The following is an 18042-nucleotide window of genomic DNA, read 5'->3' on the forward strand; positions in this document are numbered from 1 at the left end:
TGTTTTAAAATATATATATATATATATATATATATATATATATATATATATATATATATATATATATATATATATATATATATATATATATATATATATATATATTGGGATAGGAGCCTGCTTTTGTGACATGGTTCCCATGGAAACAATGGCGGGCGTTTCCGGCGAATCATCCAATGAGGTGTTGTCGTTTAGTAACGCCGTCTCTGATTGGCTCCAGAGCTGAGAGGACTTCCTTGAAGCTACTCGGCTGCCGCTAGAAGCCCGCGGTTTACAAAAGCTTCTGCTGGACGAAGTGAAAACAGTTTACATACAATCGTATTAGTTCCTTCACTCACCTGCTGGAATGGTGTCAAAGTTGTCCTCACACCACAGGGACGTAATCTCGGTCTAAAGTCGTTGAAATTGCAACACTGCAATTTACCAACCAAACACCGCGCGACTTGGTTTTGTTTGTTGTGGCGGTGCCGTTTACGTTAGCAGATGGCTAGTTAGCCGGAAAGCGCAGTGGAGGTGACGTTACCTTGCTACCTTGTCACCTTGTCAACAAGCGTCAACAGAAACTGCTGTTCCCTCGGAGGAAACAGGCCCAACAGTTTCTTTCTACGACTCGGGGTGAGTGTCGTTTCGCTCTTAATCTTCACATCGGACAAGATGTTCTCAGTCTGCTGAACCTGCCGTAATCTGCCAACCTGTAAACATACACAATTGTTCAATGTTGCATCTCTATATGGGTCAATCATTATCAATGCCAGCTGGATAACCAACAACAATGTCGCTGTCGACTGAGGCTTTTCTGAGGGGGAGCCAACGCACTAGAGGTAAAGGAGACACTATTTGTGTGGTGCCTGACCTCAGCGCTGATCTCCTGGAGGATGACTTTGACCTGAATAAGTCCTACCCATGTACTCGCAGACCGTTGTACAAGAAGAGCCTCTGGGCATTGCAACGCCGGTATTATGCTGGTTCCTTGAGCGGTGAGTGTGACTCATTCAGTTGTAACAGACTGACATGATTAAACAGTCGACACACAAATAATCGATTAAACAAGAGACCAACGTTTTATATGTGCTCCTTTTCTTTGATAAAATTAAGTTGACTAATGGCCATATTTGAGTTTGGGGATGTCTATTGGACACAATAAGCTATTTAAAGAAGTCACCGTGAGCTAATATGAAAATAATTCGTAGTTTTCTAATTGTGAGAATAAGAGTGCGAGAAATAATAATTAAAAAAATGATGTCCCTGATTTTTTTCACCCAGATGAAAGTTTGGATATTTGCACTTCTGTCGCAGCAAGAAACCTTCAAATCTCGAGCTTACATCGTGGCTCCAAAGTCTCTGCTGTTTCCCTGCCACATCCATCCACCATGTCAGAGACGGAGGAAAGCTTGTTCAGTCAGCTAATCTCTGAAGATTTTGGCCTGTCCGGATCTCCGTCTACCATCAACCCAAACAAAGTTATTCTTACGGTTGACCATAAAACCAGAGAGGTACTGTGTCCACTTTAGGGTTTTCTATGGTTTTGAGTCTTAAGTGACGAATGGGGACAGTAGTGCGACATAACGTTGTAACCGCTGCAAAACTAGATGCAAGAGCAATTGTGCAGCGCCATTGTAACGTTACGTTCCGTATTAGTCCATATTAGTCATTTAGTGAATTTAAAAAAATAGGTTTAATATCCATGTTGAAAAACAAACAACCTTTTAATGAGAGCAGTGACGACTGAGAAATGTGCTGTAAATGTGTTTCTTATCTTAATCTTTCAGATTTTGTCAGCAAATGAACAGGCCTGCCAACTGCTTGAGTGCACCACCAATGAGCTGATTGGAAAAAAGCTGGTCTCTATCTTGAAGAAAACCAGTCAGGTCCTGGAAGAAGCATTGGAAGAAGATTTTCCCATGATGGATGGAACTGTTGTGTCTGTGTCTGGAAAAGTGGTATAAAAATGCTAGTTAATCTTCAGCAAACTTAAAAAAATATATATATTTTAAGTGGTTTTTTTTGTATGTTTAACGTGCCATTTATCGTGTAGGTGGATGTTGTGACATTATCTGGAGAGATGCCAGTGTCAGTGTGTACCCACAGACGGTCACAAAATGAAGAGCACTGGCTTGTCATGATGGAAAGTGTGGAACGGGTATCAGCCTTTCTGTCCTTTACACAAGACGTGAGTATGTGAGCAGTGTGGTTTTTGTTTTATCTTTTGCATTTTTCATAAGAATTTCTGCATTCATGTACATGCTACTGGCTACATTTTCCTTCTAGGGTAGTATCCTAACCTGTGACTTGGCGTTTGCCCATCTCCATGGATACCAACATCCCAACGAGTTGAAAGGGGTGTCTGTGAAGGAGCTAATCCCCTCTTTACAAATCCCCCTGCACAGTAATGCGTTGCCCAAAGTAAGCACACTTTACAGCCAAAACTGTACCACTCAGCGAAGGAAGCTTTGCTTCAAGTTTCTGTTTATCAATATGCTTCTTAGACAGTTCAGGAACACAGAGAAAAGAATATTATCCCACAACATTTTAAGCTCAGGTATCTCAGGTATTTCTGTAAGTCCGTTATCCTTGACTTTGCATTTCTTTCCTTCTTTCAGATGCTGAGGATTCAGAGAGTTTGTGGTAAAAGCAGAGGGGGTGCATCCGTCCCACTGTGTGTCAAACTTCAGGGGGCAGTGGTATGTGGGAAGCCCCAACATCAAAACAATGGGACTGGTTGCACCTGCTCAACCGAGTGTCTTGAAAGATCAGATGCAGAGGAAAACCGGCCATGCTGTCCGCTCACCTCCTCTGTGTGCAAGTCAAACGGCTTAAACCCTGAAGAGCCATCCTCTGGTAAGGTGTTTTATTTTGTTATAATGCTAGGTCAGAGAGGGATTAAAAACACTCTGAACATCCTTCAGTGTATGTGTATGTATATATATATGTGTGTATACACTCCTCAGCCTTTTATAATAAGAAACATATACACACGCTGTACAACCCCTGATGGAAAAGTAATGAAAAAAATTTTTTCTTTTACTTTGTAGATATAAACGGTTCATTTTAAGGTAGCGAAATCCCAGCGATTCTTAATATCAGTTGATTATACACTAATGAAAACACTGTTTTTTTTTTAGCTCATGAAACATTGACAGTTTTGAGATCCTTGGAGGTTTTCCCAGCACTGGCTGATGCTGACTCAATTAGCTGGATCCGATATTGGCGACAATGTTTAACCAATCAATTATGCAAAATAGTCACTATTGTGTAAAACTACGTACCCCAATAGACATCACTCATCTTGTACCGTAATGTAGCAACGAATTGTGCTTTTTCAATGCGTGTCTGGATTCTTCCAGAAGTGAAAGTGGACAGAATCGCCCTCTCCCCCAGCCCTGCACTGGAGTACTCGGGAACAGTTTGGGTGTTTACTCCTCTGAGCGGTCTCCTCCTGCTCCGCTCTGATGGCTCAATCTGCAGCATCCACGACCACCTGGCTCTCAGTCTGTTTGGCTATGACAAGGACGAGCTGCTGAGCAAGGTTAGCTGACATGACCAGCCGAACAAGGTTGCTTTGGATTGACTGCCTTGCCAACTCTCACCTCCTGTCTCTGCTGCTTGGTCATCAACAGAGTGTCACTTTTCTGATGCCTGGTTTCTACGGATGGATGTCTGACGTGGACAAAAAGGCCAACTCCTTCTCTGCTTCTCAAGCAGAGGTTAATAAAAGTAGAGCCTCGTCCAAAATGTCAGGGAAATATGGTGAGCATTTGTGTGTATTTGTGAAGTGTACAAGATGGCGGCTTTTTCCCAACCCACTTGTAGTGATTAGTCTAAACTTGGAAGTTAGGTGGGCACAGTGTCAGACTTTCAAAACCTCCAGGTCAAACAACATACACATGCTTGGTGTAAACATACAGTATATGTGTCACCTCATAAAATTGTCCCTTAATGTCAGTGCTGCTACTCTGTTCTTTTATTCCTTGATTTTATTCCTGTTCTTTTTTGACTTGTGATACACTACTATTTGTTTGAATTGTGCTCGATTAATGTTTTCTCCTTAGACCCTTCCTCACTGGTGGCTGGTGATATGGCCATGGTGCATCAGGCTGTTCTGGGAAGAACCTCCACAGCGAGAGGCCGAATCTTCACTGGAACCAGCACCAGGCTGGAGAAACCAGGCAGCGCTTTGTCTACCCTTTCTGCTCCTGCTGTCACCTCCACAAGAGTGTTAATGTAAGTAGCAATCCCTATGTCCTTGTCATTGACTACCTAAATGCGTTTAGTCAAAACCTCAACTACATACAACCAAAGAGTTACAAACGTCATGACTGTGACCGTGTTAAACTGTTCACAAAGTTATGTGCCAGTGTTTTTGTATTTTTTTTACGACTAATCAACACACAAAAGCTGCATAAAACCAGCTGTACCAACATCCACAAATCTAAAAGCAGCAGACTGCGTGAATATTGAATGTGCCTGGCAGTAAATATGAAAACACAACTTAAGGCCAATATTCAAATGAGATTTAAATTCATTGTGAATAAGAAGTGACGATTAAACGTCACATTTACAATAGATTATTTTTGGCAGTTGCCTCACTCTCATACAAGGAAAAATAAATCTTGAGGGATTTATGGATCAGTCAGAAATCTATGAATGCACTGATTATAAGCAACATCTAGCAGAGGTTTAAATCTTTCTGTATGTGCACATGTCTGATCACAACATTATTTTCAAAATATATCTAGTACTAGATGCCTCTTTTATAAAATGATCATTACATTGTTTTTTGATCCTGATTGGCATTACAATGCTTCTTTTTTCCTCAGGACTGATGACACTAGAGAGCTGATGGAGGAAGCAGTCCAGGCGGCTCTCTGCACGAGCCAGCTAGACGGTGCTGATAGCACTCAGGCACTCCTCCAGCCATTTGCCTTGGTGGAACCTCCAGGAGACGAGACCTACTGCCTGGTAACCACCGGACCACCGCACCATAACCAAGACCAGCAGCCTGGCGGTGAAGTTCATAGAAATAATCAACCTGCCACCGGGATCATCTCAGGTATGATGTGACTTGTAGTTTTAGTTCAGTAATGTACTTGTAGTTCTTCCTTCAAACCCCAAAACTAAACCGCTATATATTGGAACGGGTACGGAAACTCTCACCTCAGAAACCCAACAGAACATTGTGCAGACATGTTATGTGTAATTATTTCATATTGTGTGGAGTCTTTTCATATTTACAGTGAGCAATGGCATTAAAATAGCAGTCTTTGAACATTGTTCAGTGTTTTTTTTGTAATTTTTATTTGTTTTACTTCTTCAGACACTCCCAGTCAGAATGGCCATGCTGTTGTCAGGGTGGGTGGCACCTATCCTGACAGAGGCAAAGCCCATCACTTATGTACCGCCGTCCTCCAGGACTCCAGCTTTGAGGTCATCTCACTGGAGAGCAGGTGGGGTTTGTTACAAGTTGCAATTCTGTGTGTTAAGAGACCGTTCTTTCCAATTTTAGCACCAAAATATGTAACTGGCTTTAATTTTAATTGCATGTAATCACTAAATCTCAAATGTAATTGTTAAGACATCCCATTAGCTTTTTCCATTACTAAGGCTAATCCAAGGATAAGTCAGCACTGATTTGCATACGACATCACTTCTCAATCTCAATTTAGTGAAAAATAGGGATATGTATCTATCTGGCCATGACAACCTCAAAATAATTAAATGGCTTCTATTTGGAGTGAATAACTTTTCACTAGTAGTTAGTAGCCACTGAAATAGGCTACTGAGGCATCACTGAGTTTTCAGTGATGCGAATTTGATGTGACCCTAATTGTCAGTGACATGCCAGCTTGAGATTGGAAAGAAAACTGTTAACATTCATCAGAATGTTCTTTTGATAAAATAATGCCATCTGGATTGTTTTTTGTTCTTGAAAGATTTGCCATTTGATGTATTGCCATCAGTTGTTGTTGTTGTTCTTCGTCATCAGTTTATTGAAACTCAATTTCCCAGGTCGTCCTCTGGCTTCTGTGAAAAGTATGCTGACCATGGTGGTTCTGATCCAGGCCCGGCAGAGGATTCTCGCTCCGCACACATAGTAGACTCAGCCAGCTGTTTTCTGGACGTCAACAGCAATGGAGATGTGGTGACCCGGGCCCTAGCCGACCTAGATCTGAGCAGTAGTATAGAGCTTCTCAGTTGCGGAGGGTACAATGATGACCAACACTCTATGACATCCTGCGATACAGCTGAGCTGCTGCGTACACCCTCCCCCTGCGTGGTAGGGTCCGACCTGGAAGCTGAGACTGGGAACGCTGGTGTCGAGGACAGAAGCTCAAGTGAAGCGCGAGTAGAAAACAACCAGGGCGAGCCGGATCAGTGGGCAGCTCTTTCTTCAATTCACAAAGAAAAGAGTCAAGAGTTCTGCATGCCAGTGAACGATGGTAATCAGTCAATTACCGACATTCCTGCCACATCGACTCCTAAGAAACAGAAGGGGAATGGACACAGCGGATCCTCAGACACCTCACAGATACTAGAGGGGCGATACGAAGGAAGCGCGTACCACAGAGATGGCACGACAGTAGGTTGGTACGACTGCAACTGTTAATCTTCCCTCAAATATTCTACACATGGTGTTAAAAACCTTCAACCAGTACCTTATTTTCTCTCCAGATGTGCAGTGTGATGTGTGCAGGACTAACCTCCCTGATGGAAGCTCCATGTTCTGTGTGTGGATGAGTAGGCCTGGCCAGCAGGGGGCACTATTGCATTCAGATCGACCACTGCACAACCAGTCAGGAGCCAGTCTAGGAGAGGTCAGTGTTGGCATGGCACAAACTATCTCTTCTATCAAAATGTGAAATGTGATGTTCTGCTTTTAAAGTCATGCATCTGTACTCTTCTCCTCCTTTAGAGGATTGGTGAGGCCAGTCATGGGGAGGTATTACGCTCCACCATGGATCTAGAGCAGTCCCGCGCCTGTGACGGGCAGTTTGAAGAAGAGTACCAGCCTCTTAAAGCTGTGGGTAAAGGAGCCTTTGGGTTTGTGTGGAAAGCAAATAGGCGCTCTGATGGAACAGAAGTAAGAACATATTTTCATTAATGCTGAAACATAACCCATTCTTCGTGTATATACAACATGTCTATGTAGAAATATGTTTTTTTTTTTATCGAAACCAAGATAAATCACAAGATTTTCAAAAGTGATATGATTGTTGTGACAACCTGTTTTTTTTTTGTTTTTTTTTTAGGTGATAGTGAAGTTCATTAGCAAGGCAAGGATAGTAAGTGACTGCTGGGTAGAAGATCCCATGCTGGGACCAGTCAGCCAGGAGATTGCCATACTGACACGAGTACAGCACCACAACATCGTCAGGGTAACTGGGCTTTAAGGCTTTAAGACACATGGTTGTAATTTTGTAATGCTAAATTATTTAGCTCATCCTATATGTGTGTGTGTGTGTGTGTGTGTGTGTGTGTGTGTGTGTGTGTGTGTGCCACTAGGTGCTGGAGGTGTTTGAGAATGGGAGTTACTTCCAGATGGTGATGGAGAAACATGGAGATGGCTTAGACCTTTTTGAGTTCATAGACATGCAGCCAAGGCTGGATGAGCCCCTGGCCAGCTACATCTTTAGACAGGTATGTACATGGGCAAGAAAATAGATGACAGGAGCATCGGCTCTGACTTGAGAAGCGTTCATTAGTCTGAACTGGATGTTCTGTCTCTTCCCAGCTGGTGGCCGCTGTTTTCTATTTGCGGTCGAAAAACATCCTTCACAGGGACATTAAAGATGAGAACATCATCATTGACAAATGTTTCCACATTCGACTGATAGACTTTGGCTCTGCCGCCATGATGGCTCCCAGGAAGCTCTTTTACAATTTCTGTGGCACACTGGAATACTGCTCCCCGGAGGTGCTTCAGGGAAATCCGTATGTACATAATACGACAAGTGATATTTGTTCCAACAAATAGGACATTTCATATTGGTTAGCTTCTTCTTTTTTTTATAGATGGTTTAGTTTAAAGGTGTCCTTGTAATTACAGTTTTCACAAAGCATTAAAGCAGAATCTAGGTCAAGGCACTGTTTTCCAGTCCTGTATGACTTACATGACTCATTAACCTTTACAATGTACAATGAAACTATATGGTGCTTTAAGGATATACCAATTGTAAAGTAACAAAGCCGTACACAGACACTAAATTAACTGGGGAATATAATGCTGCCATGTTTTCCATATTGCTAATTATATGCTTATTTAAAGGTTTTTGTGTCCTTGTTTGGTTGTAGCTATGAGGGTCCAGAGCTGGAGATGTGGTCTCTTGGTGTGTTGCTCTACACTCTGCTATTCAGTGAGAACCCTTTCTGTGGCGTTGGGGAGATCCTGGATGCCAAACTAAAGCCCCCGTTCCCCCTCTCTCCAGGTATACTGCTGTGCTTTGCTAGTGGTGTGGTTTTCAATAACCGTTACATAGTAAACTTGTGTGTTAGGCCCACTGTAGGAAAATAAATATGGAGGCGTGAAAAAATATGTACTAAACCAATTTAATTTGTGCGATTAAATATAAGTTTATGAAAGAAACCGAGGAGAAGTCACGGGAAAGTGGTGACGAACAATTGTTGGCATCTTTAACGACACAAAAAGTGTCTTAATTCAGCAGAGCAGAATGACACGTTACTACAAACGCACTGCGTTTCCGTAGTTACACACAGAGGTTTCACGGGCCTGTGCCCAGCTGTCACTGTCAGTGTGAATGGAAAAAGCCACAGGACATAAGCGCTTGTGTTGAACCACAGATTATGGTGAACTGAGAGTTTGCCGGGGAGAGGGACCTCTGGAAGAGGATGGATGGAGAATCTGCTACAATATCACATGTATTGCACTCGGCGGCTCACCTTTAACGGGGGCATCTGTGGTGTGATGAAACAATGTGACGACATTAACAAACTACACTTTTTTGTGACCATGGTTTTGTACTACTACATCAGCAGCCCGAATACGTTGTCATAAAAATGACCCCTTCCGTTTCTCCAAACATTTTTCTTCTGTGCTGAAATTTCTCTCTGTACCCTCTCAGACCTGCATGGTGTGTTACGTGGGCTGCTGCACCCTGATCCCCCTCAGAGAATGACTCTGGACCAGCTGCTGCTGCAGTTCTGGGTCAGCCAGCCCATTTCACTGGTAGAGTACAGCTGGACAGAGGTGGTCGCTGCAACTCAGAGCTACTGTGAGTACTCTAACACAAGAGCTAGCTTTTTCACTTCAGATACTATTGCACTCAACCTGTAATTAAATATCACTTTCTTTGGACATTTTGAAATATTTGTTAATGAATCTCTAAATTGGTATATTTATCCCTTATTTCCCCACGTTGCTTTAACGAGCTGCTAACTCCCCTGAACTGATTGAGTAAGCTCTGTCCGGACAACTGCTGCTCGGCTTTAGTCTTAATGTTCTTGAACTAGACTTCAAATACCTATACCATCAAACTTTAAAGTAGTACGAAATAGCACCTGGGCCGGCTTGTTGTTTCATTTTAAAGGTTCGTGAATGCACACGTCATTAGTGGATGTTTTGTGATGCCACACCGTTTCTTTGCATAGACGTTGCCGTCCAGAATCGTACAATCTGTTTTCTCCATTGTTCAAATTGAAGTCAGTCACAGCTCATGTACTCCGGATCCTCTCTTCTTTTCACAGATTCACCACACCCCCTGGAGCCCATTCCTAAAGTGTTTATCGGGCATCACTTGTTCCCAGATGAACATGACGAGACTCTTCCTGATAATGAGGAAGAAGATGAAGATCACATGTTGTCGATGGCCCTAGAAACAGAGCTTCAGAAGTACCTCCATGAAGATTAAAGACTGCATTTGTGCTCAACCATCCATCCAACATTTAGTGTGCAGCAGTACAAAGAGGACATAAAGTGTAAAGTAAGAAACGGGGAAGCTTGTCTTAGTCCAATCCCATAATCAAACACTACCGTACCGAGAGTAGTCTTTCAGAGACAAATGGACTTTGCCTTCATGAATTTTATACAGCTCGATGCCAATGAATGAATATAATGTTCAATGTTTGTAATTACGGAGTGCAAATGATTTCCTTTTTAAATTATGCATTTAATTTATTCTTTGAACTTAAATATAAAGCATTAAAATCATAGTAATTGTTACAGGGATCCAGAAGTGGCCACAACCTTGAGTTGTTTAAGAGAAAGCAGACAGATAATTTAGTTTAATTAAAGGGAACTGTTTTATTAATTAAGCTTTTGTTTTGTGTTCACAATTTTAATCTTGAGTGTTTTAAATAAAAAATTGTAAGTATAGTTACAATATTTTATCTATTTATTTGTATACATTAATAAATATTTGACCACAAATGTGTTGCTCCTTGTTTTGAGAAATTGCCTGTTGATCAAAACTGCAGAAAGTCTTTCATGCAATCATTGTAAATGTATTTGAATTTTATATTCAAGAAGTCCATCTTTGAATGGCAGCATAGTAAAAGTCACATTGCAGATTCTACCATGGGGATGAATCAGCAGCTGCTGGGTGTGACACCTGCAGGTTATCAAAATAAAAGCTCTAAATTGGATTTAATTGGTCAGAAATCTGCAGAAAAAACGAATATTGCTAATATTATATGTCAGTCAGCTGAAACTAATGTTAAAACACTTAATCAATAAGTCCACCTTGCTTGTGTATAGATCTCGTCGTGTATGCACTTCTCGTCACTCGAGAACAAAGCGGAACCCTTGTTCTCCAGCCTCGATTGCGGCTGAAAGACGGAAGTATATATGCGACGGACAAGCATGGGTACCCGAGTTGCTGCACGTCAGGTGAATACATTTTCAAAGACATGACCCTCTTAATATTTCTCCAACTTCAATTAAAATTATTACATCATAAAACGCCTGACCCGCGTACTTAAAGAGATGTCGAAGAAGTGACTGACCCCTCATACTTCCGCTGTAACCTTCATGTACGCTAACTTATGCTAACAATATCGCAGCTTACCTTCTAATGTACATAACAGCGGCCATTGTCCCGTCCTGACTGTTTACCATAATTCAGTTTACCACAATGTTTGTGTAATACATCGGTGATTTGTTTCCCCACCAGGTTCTTCGGTGGGCCGTGACCAATGCCACCTCCTCTGTATTCAGTCCACTTCGGGGTGGGAGACGTCCCCTCCAGCCTCTGTGCACCGGGTGCAGATTTCTCTGTTCCTCCAGCAGCCAGAATACTCTGCAGCAACACAACCATGAAGTCGGTCCTCAATCCAGGAAACCAGTCACGGAGCTGTCCCTCCACTCTCTGGTTGATATGGGATTCACAGACTCCCAGTCAGAGCAGATCTACGAAGCCACGTCCAATCTCAGAGGAGGAAGTGCTGCCAGACATGCTCTGTCAACTCTCACGGCTCTGTTTGTCTTGGGCCTCAACCCTTCCACTGTGCTGAGACTGCTGGAGAAATGTCCTGAACTTTACACAATCAATGAGTCGCAGCTCCAGCAGCGCATAGGCAACATGCGTAAATTAGGTTTGGTTGAAGGTGAGCTGAGGATCTTTGTGCAGCACAGTTTATCATAACGTTCTCGAAAGCATTGCTGTTGGTGGCTTTACTTTGTGCTTATCAAACCAGTATGTTTCCTTCTCTCCCCACCGTTAGGCAGTCTGCAGAGAGTGGTCTCTTATTACCCCCAGATCCTGACTGTGCCTGTGAAGACCGTAAAAAGCGTGGTGTTGTTCCTCAGAGAGAAGTGCCAGTTTACCGTCCAGCAGGTCACAGACATCCTCCGAGATAGTCCGACCGTAGTCCTGGAAAAGAGGGGTCAGCTGGAGTACAAGTTTCAGGTTGGCATTTGCGGTCGTTACTGATTCCAGCTTCTCAGCTGTAGAGAAGAAATTTGAAGACTTAACATTGACAGATGGGCCTTTTTATTTGAAACAATTATATTGTTATATTGAACAAATGATTGTCCGCTGAACCAAAATCTGAAATAATCATTAGTTGCAGGCCTAAAAAAAGGTTGACTGCAGATTTATTGACTTCCTCAAAACTTAGTGTTTAGGTGTGTGTTTCAAGTGACGTTTGTTTAAGTTAAAGTGCATGTTAAAGTGACGTGTGTGGAGGAGGAGAGAGGAAGGAGGAGGAGCCTGAGGAGGGAAGAAGGAGGAGGAGGAGGAGGAGGAGGAAGGAAGAAGGAGGAAGAAGAGGAGGTAGTCCTGGGGGTGACAGGGTCAGTCAGTGGGGGACCCGGGCTCCATTGATAAGCCCGACTGCTGACGGGAAAAAACTTTTGGTGTGGCGGGAGGTCCTTGTCCTGATGGACTGCAGCCTCCTACCAGAGGGGAGGGACTGAGTCCAGGGTGGGAGGGGGTCAGTGACAATCTTTCTGGCCCGCTTCAGTGACCTAGAAGTGAACAGGACCTGGAGGGATGGCAGACTGCAGCCAATAACCCTCTCGGCCGAGCGGATGATGCGCTGCAGCCTGCACTTGTCTTTGGCCGTGGCTGCATGGTGCCAGACGGTGATGGAGGAGCAGATGATGGACTCAACGATGGCAGTGTAGAAGTGCACCATCATTTTCCCTGGCAGCTTGAATGTCCTCAGCTGCCTCAGGAAGAACATCCTCTGCTGGGCCTTCTTGGTGATGGAGCTGATGTTCAGCTCCCACTTGAGGTCCTGGGTAATGATGGAGCCCAGGAAGCGGAAGGACTCCACAGCGTCGACGGGGGAGTCACACAGGATGAGAGGGGCGGGTGGGGCTGCATTCTTCCTGTAATCCACAACCATCTCCACTGTCTTCAGAGCGTTGAGCTCCAGGTTGTTCTGGCTGCACCAGGTCACCAGGTGGTCAGTCTCCCACCTGTAGGCGGTCTCGTCCCCACCAGAGATGAGTCCAATGAGGGTGGTGTCATCCGCAAACTTCAGGAGCTTGACGGACTGGTGACTGGAGGTGCAGCTGTTGGTATAAAGGGAGAAAAGCAGAGGGGAAAGAACACAGCCTTGGGGGGAACCTGTGCTGGTGGTCCGGGAGCCTGAGACGTGTTTCCCCAGCCTCACGTGCTGCTTCCTGTCGGTCAGGAAGTCTGTGATCCACCTGCAGGTGGAGTCGGGCACGTGCAGCTGGGAGAGCTTGTCCTGCAGCATGAGGGGTCACAGGCGTAAAAGACAACACTCTTGTTGTTCACGTAGCTTTTGTTTCAATTCAAATGAGACACAAATAAAAGATACAACACGCACTATCTACTTTTCCACTGTACAAGAAATCAACATACTTTATTGTTTTGCTCTAACAGAAGGTGATACAAAACCTGCTTCCTGTAGCATTTTCATTGCCATCCACAGTTTGATTACCTTTTTTTACCCCAGATGTGAGCAGCACATCCATTCCCTTGCAATGTGAGACAATGGTGCACACTCAAAACCAGGACTTTTTTTTCAGTGTCGACACTACATTCTCTAAACCTGCTTAGTAGATTTGAATTGGGACGCTGGTACAGTACCCCCTCTGGTGGCCATATATGAACCCCACATCTGTCAGGCAAAAGTGGCTGTGAATAGATCACACTGTTGCTATTACGTAGCATATGACTTGGCTGTCTCTACAGAATGGACAATGCTTTATTTCAGGTTTTGTTCTGCTTCAAACCAGGGAACAGAACATTAGGCCTCTAATAATCTGACGTATACCATATAGCCATCTATCTATATACATTATCAAGTGATGGTTGTTTGTAACGGTATGCACTGACTCATCTCTCCACAGTATGCCTACTTCCGGATGGGTGTCAAACAGGCGTGGATGGTGAAGTCCCGGTATTTTCGTTTCTCTCTGGACGAGGTGCGCTGTCGACACTGTTTTCTGGAGCGCAGGGGCCTGTATCAAACCCCAGACAAGAAGGGCCAGACGCTCATCATCAACCCCAAACTGGACGACATCTTCAACGTTGACGAGGACGGCTTCCTCACACATGTTGCCAATGCGTCAGCAGAGGAGTTTGAAGTATTTGGGAAACTGCTGGCAAGAGAGTGGCAGGAAGAACAGCATCAGCATGGCAGCGTTGAAGCTGATAGCGACGATGATGAGGATGAAGAGGACGAAGAGAATGAGGAGACTGCAGGGAAAGGTGGCTACATGAAGAGGAGAAAAAAATGACTAAGAACTTGTTTATAGAGGAAGTTGCATGATTAGAGGAAATGACATTATGGTGATGAATGAACTAAATAAAATGTTTCCATTTATCTGTTTGTTGAACTCAAGTGTGTCGTTAGGTGCTATAGAAAATTATTATCTAAAACACACATGGAAACAATGTGGATGTTATTGGTACCCATAGCGTGTTCTCTTTTGTACCCGGGCCACTAACAGATTGGACTGAGTGAAGCCTCCGGTTTGTGTTCACGATGTAATGACATCGGTGTGGAGCAGATAGATGAAGGACTCTACATGGATGACATGCAACTGTGAGGCGTGAACATTTTCTCCCATGTATTCTTTCCACGATCAAAATAGGTTTGTGACTTTGCTTAAGTGACCCCCACAAGTTAAAGCAATATCACAACATGTGAATCTTAATAATTTAATCTCGATGGTTTTCAATGACTTAAAAACCCAAAAGCTAGTGGGTAGGAGTGGCATCATGAGGAATAGCCGATCGGAAGGAAGCGAGACGGAGAGGACGGGCAGAAGGAGCTGAGTACAAGACAGTGGGCGGAAGGGAGTGAGTGAGTGGGCGGAAGGAAATGAGTACGAGAGGGAGGGCAGGAGTTTGTGTGGATGTGTAGTTTAGTAAGTGGGTGGGTTTCTTTCTCTGGCGGCGAGGGACGTAGAAGGAGCCAACACTCAGAAAGGATGTGTTAAAATCCTACACACTTCTTGTGTTAGTACTAATTCAACACATGTTGTGTTGAACATCAACGTCAAATGTTTTAATAATATGAAAATAAATAAATGTCACCTGAATGTTACATCAATTATTTTGTGAGTATTTTAGAGCAATTTTACCATGGCCAAAAAGAGTATTTTAAAGATCATTTCTGAAATATTTTAACACACATTTATGTTGAAATATGTAACACACAGCATGTGTTAAATGTGCTGCCACACTGTGTTAACTAGACACGCAGATGTGTTAAAAATGAACACATGATGTGTTATTTTTAACACATCTGTTTTGAGAGTGTGGATGATGGCCCCACCCCGTTACTATGTGACTCCCAAGTGGCCGTAGCGTTCTCCATCCCTATATTATCTATATCAGTCAACAAAGAGTGGATCAGATAAGGCCAGCGGGTGAGAGGAGTCGAACAAGACATCCATTGATTTTTAGAAGCACAAAGTATAATGGAAGTGCAACACGGAGGTTTTTCTGTTCTGGACATAAGGTAAGAAAACGTACCTTTGGTCAATCAATAATTTGTCAATTGGTGTGTCAACACAAAGTTTGAACAGAACACACTGTCTGTTTTTGTCTCATGTTAATAGGGTAGCAGGAGCATTACTATCAGGTTTGTATTATATATATCTCATCCAGAAGTGTAGGGAAATTTATGTTTTAATAAAATTCACCAACATATTGATTCATCCAAACTGCAGTCCAACTGTTGTAAATTGTAATTAATTTTTCAAATGTAATATGTTAAATGTACATATTGTAATGTTACATTGAGTAATTTTTAACAACTTAACTATCCTCATTTGCATTTTTTTTTTATTTGCAACATAATACTCGATGGGTTCAGACCATCACTGTCTGTATACTTGCATTTTTGGCCTCTCATTTACCTAGAATGTCTAGACCTTTAGACTATAAATAACCAAGAGGAGCACTACAAAAGTTATATCAACGTATGAGTCAGCCAAGGCAGGTGAAAAATGTTATACATTACATGATGAAATTGCTCAGCCTGCAATCCTGATATCTAGAATCTAAAATATTTGTATGAAATAGTCTCTATACACCTTTATGCTTATTTGTATGTACTCTGTTATAAATTGATGGTCTCTACATTAACAGAAAGCTGCTGGAGGAAGTAGTCAACACACCATAAAACACCCCTCAGTCAGAGCATCTGTGCCTCCATAGCCCAAAAGACAAAATGTCGTCATCAACGCTCATGTCAAACCTCACACAGGAATGGGTAGAGAGCCTTCTGAGGTGGAAACTCCATTTCTTTGTCATCCCGACCACAGTCGTCACTCTGGCCACCTTGGTAGCCAACCCCGTTCTCCTGTCGTGCATTTTCCTGTCCCGTTCCCTGCGCCAGGAGACGCGTTACCTGCTGGTGGCCAACACCCTGGCGGCAGACATACTCTTCCTCGTCTTCAACCTGGCCGTAGTCATCTGTAACGCAGTGAGAGCTCAAATACCCTGGCTGGTCTGCGAGCTAATCACAGCCGTCACTGTCACCGCCTACACCTGTGCCATCTTCACCATCACCCTCATGGTGGTCGACACCTACGCTGCGGTTCGCTGGCCTCTCCGTTACCATGACTTTCTTCCCCCGGCCCGCACAAACCGCATACTGCTGGGGGCCTGGGTGCTGGCGGCTATATACCCTTTCATCCTGGTGATCATAGGGCTGGTGAAGGCAGACAATTCGCAGGAAAATCGTGCTGTGTGTCTGGCCCTCATCTCCCTCGGATTTTTTCAGGTCAAGAACATCGGGGGGATCCACATCCACTTCATTGTATGGGCACTCATCTGTGCTGTGCTCATTTTTTTCTGCTACATTCGTCTCTACATGGTAACAAGGACCCAGGGCATCTGGCATAGCCGCTTCTCGAGGGCCCGGGTCACACTGCTGGCTCACGGGGTTCTTCTCCTGCTCTACTTTGCCCCCGGCTTGATTTTCATCCTGGAGCTCTTCCTGTTGCAGACTGAAGAAATTAGTCAGGACCTGCGTGTGTGGATCAGCACAGTCAATATGTGTGTCTTCATGTTGCTGCCCAGGGCGGTAGCTCCATACCTGTACGGGCTGAGGTACAGGGAGATCTCTGTCACGCTAATGATGCTGCTGCACCAGCACAGTAGACTCACAGTTTCATGAAGACACAAACTGTCCGTTATTCAGATTTCCCTGAAAATATAGTGTTTGTGGGTGTATACTGCTTCAAACCCTCGCTAAATTCCCAAGAAAACGCCTTGAGTAATTTGAGTCTAATTTCCTCCTCAGCTCAAATTCCAAGAAATACGGAGGAAATGTCCTCTTGTCTCGCTGCCCAGTGAAATGTAAATTGGTTATTCAACATCCCTTTTGTGTTTTTTGTGTTTGATAATAATTATAATAATAAAAAGAAGAATCTAAATAAGAATATGCTGAACTTCCTTGCTTTCCATGTTTATGTCTCGGTGTTGAGACCATTTTTAATCCCTTTTTTATATATATATATATTTAAAGTAAATAGTACAACCAAAATATGAATTGTTATCATCATTATATAATATAAAGGCCACTCAGCCTCAGTTGTATAACCACACTGATAACAGCACTTCCCTCCATTTGCCTTTTAAGCCTTGTCTAAAACTGGATGTCCATCAACAAATGGCTGACTGACGTGGCACCAGAGGAAAGAAGAGAGCACCTTCACCTTGTGGATAGAGAATAGTGATGAGTCAGATACCTGGCTATGGGGACTTTTCTCTGTCTGTTGTCTAACCAGTACAACAAATCAACAGCAGAGGGACACGTGTGTCTGTCGACTGAGCTGTGTCACAGCTCTGTCAGTGTTGCCAGGCACATCTGCTACATCACATGCTATATTCTTTGCCCTTTACTGTGTATTGTTTTGTTATTACACAGCTCTACACACACACACACACACACACACCATGCCTGATTATTATCTGTATTGGTGGATACAACATGCTTTTCGTGGACATGATTGCACTTGGCAGTTATTACGTGCCCTGCTTATCTTCCTCGTGGTCTTTTGTGATTACATGATTTTGTTCTGGGGAACTTGTACAGCTGCCCGGGAGCCATAACAACCTGCCTGATGTAGTATTCTCTGCTGTGCTTGGCTGTGCC

The 18042-nt window shown here is 43.4% G+C and overlaps 3 protein-coding genes across 3 annotated transcripts; all 3 read left to right on the forward strand.

Moving 5' to 3' along the window:
• Window positions 1-254: 254 nt before the first annotated feature.
• Window positions 255-10325, forward strand: pask (PAS domain containing serine/threonine kinase). The gene is made up of 21 exons (XM_034556277.1): window positions 255-615; window positions 756-977; window positions 1264-1493; window positions 1770-1940; window positions 2036-2170; window positions 2269-2403; window positions 2601-2838; window positions 3345-3526; window positions 3618-3747; window positions 4050-4221; window positions 4818-5050; window positions 5315-5444; window positions 6007-6581; window positions 6670-6812; window positions 6911-7078; window positions 7248-7373; window positions 7501-7635; window positions 7730-7929; window positions 8290-8423; window positions 9078-9227; window positions 9700-10325. Exons 2-21 carry the CDS (start codon window positions 773-775, stop codon window positions 9861-9863), a joined length of 3756 nt encoding a protein of 1251 aa, XP_034412168.1. The 5' UTR covers window positions 255-615; window positions 756-772; the 3' UTR covers window positions 9864-10325.
• A 450-nt stretch (window positions 10326-10775) lies between these two features.
• mterf4 (mitochondrial transcription termination factor 4) lies at window positions 10776-14253 on the forward strand. Its single transcript, XM_034555685.1, has 4 exons — window positions 10776-10840; window positions 11124-11556; window positions 11674-11858; window positions 13778-14253. The coding sequence occupies exons 1-4, from the start codon at window positions 10799-10801 to the stop codon at window positions 14165-14167; spliced, it is 1050 nt and encodes a 349-aa protein (XP_034411576.1). The 5' UTR covers window positions 10776-10798; the 3' UTR covers window positions 14168-14253.
• Window positions 14254-15298: 1045 nt separating this feature from the next.
• LOC117746321 (probable G-protein coupled receptor 148) lies at window positions 15299-17061 on the forward strand. Its single transcript, XM_034555378.1, has 2 exons — window positions 15299-15396; window positions 16029-17061. Exon 2 carries the CDS (start codon window positions 16111-16113, stop codon window positions 17059-17061), a length of 951 nt encoding a protein of 316 aa, XP_034411269.1. The 5' UTR covers window positions 15299-15396; window positions 16029-16110.
• Window positions 17062-18042: the final 981 nt, after the last annotated feature.

Source organism: Cyclopterus lumpus, chromosome 17 (genome assembly GCF_009769545.1).
Source record: "Cyclopterus lumpus isolate fCycLum1 chromosome 17, fCycLum1.pri, whole genome shotgun sequence".
NCBI classification, from domain to species: domain Eukaryota; kingdom Metazoa; phylum Chordata; class Actinopteri; order Perciformes; family Cyclopteridae; genus Cyclopterus; species Cyclopterus lumpus.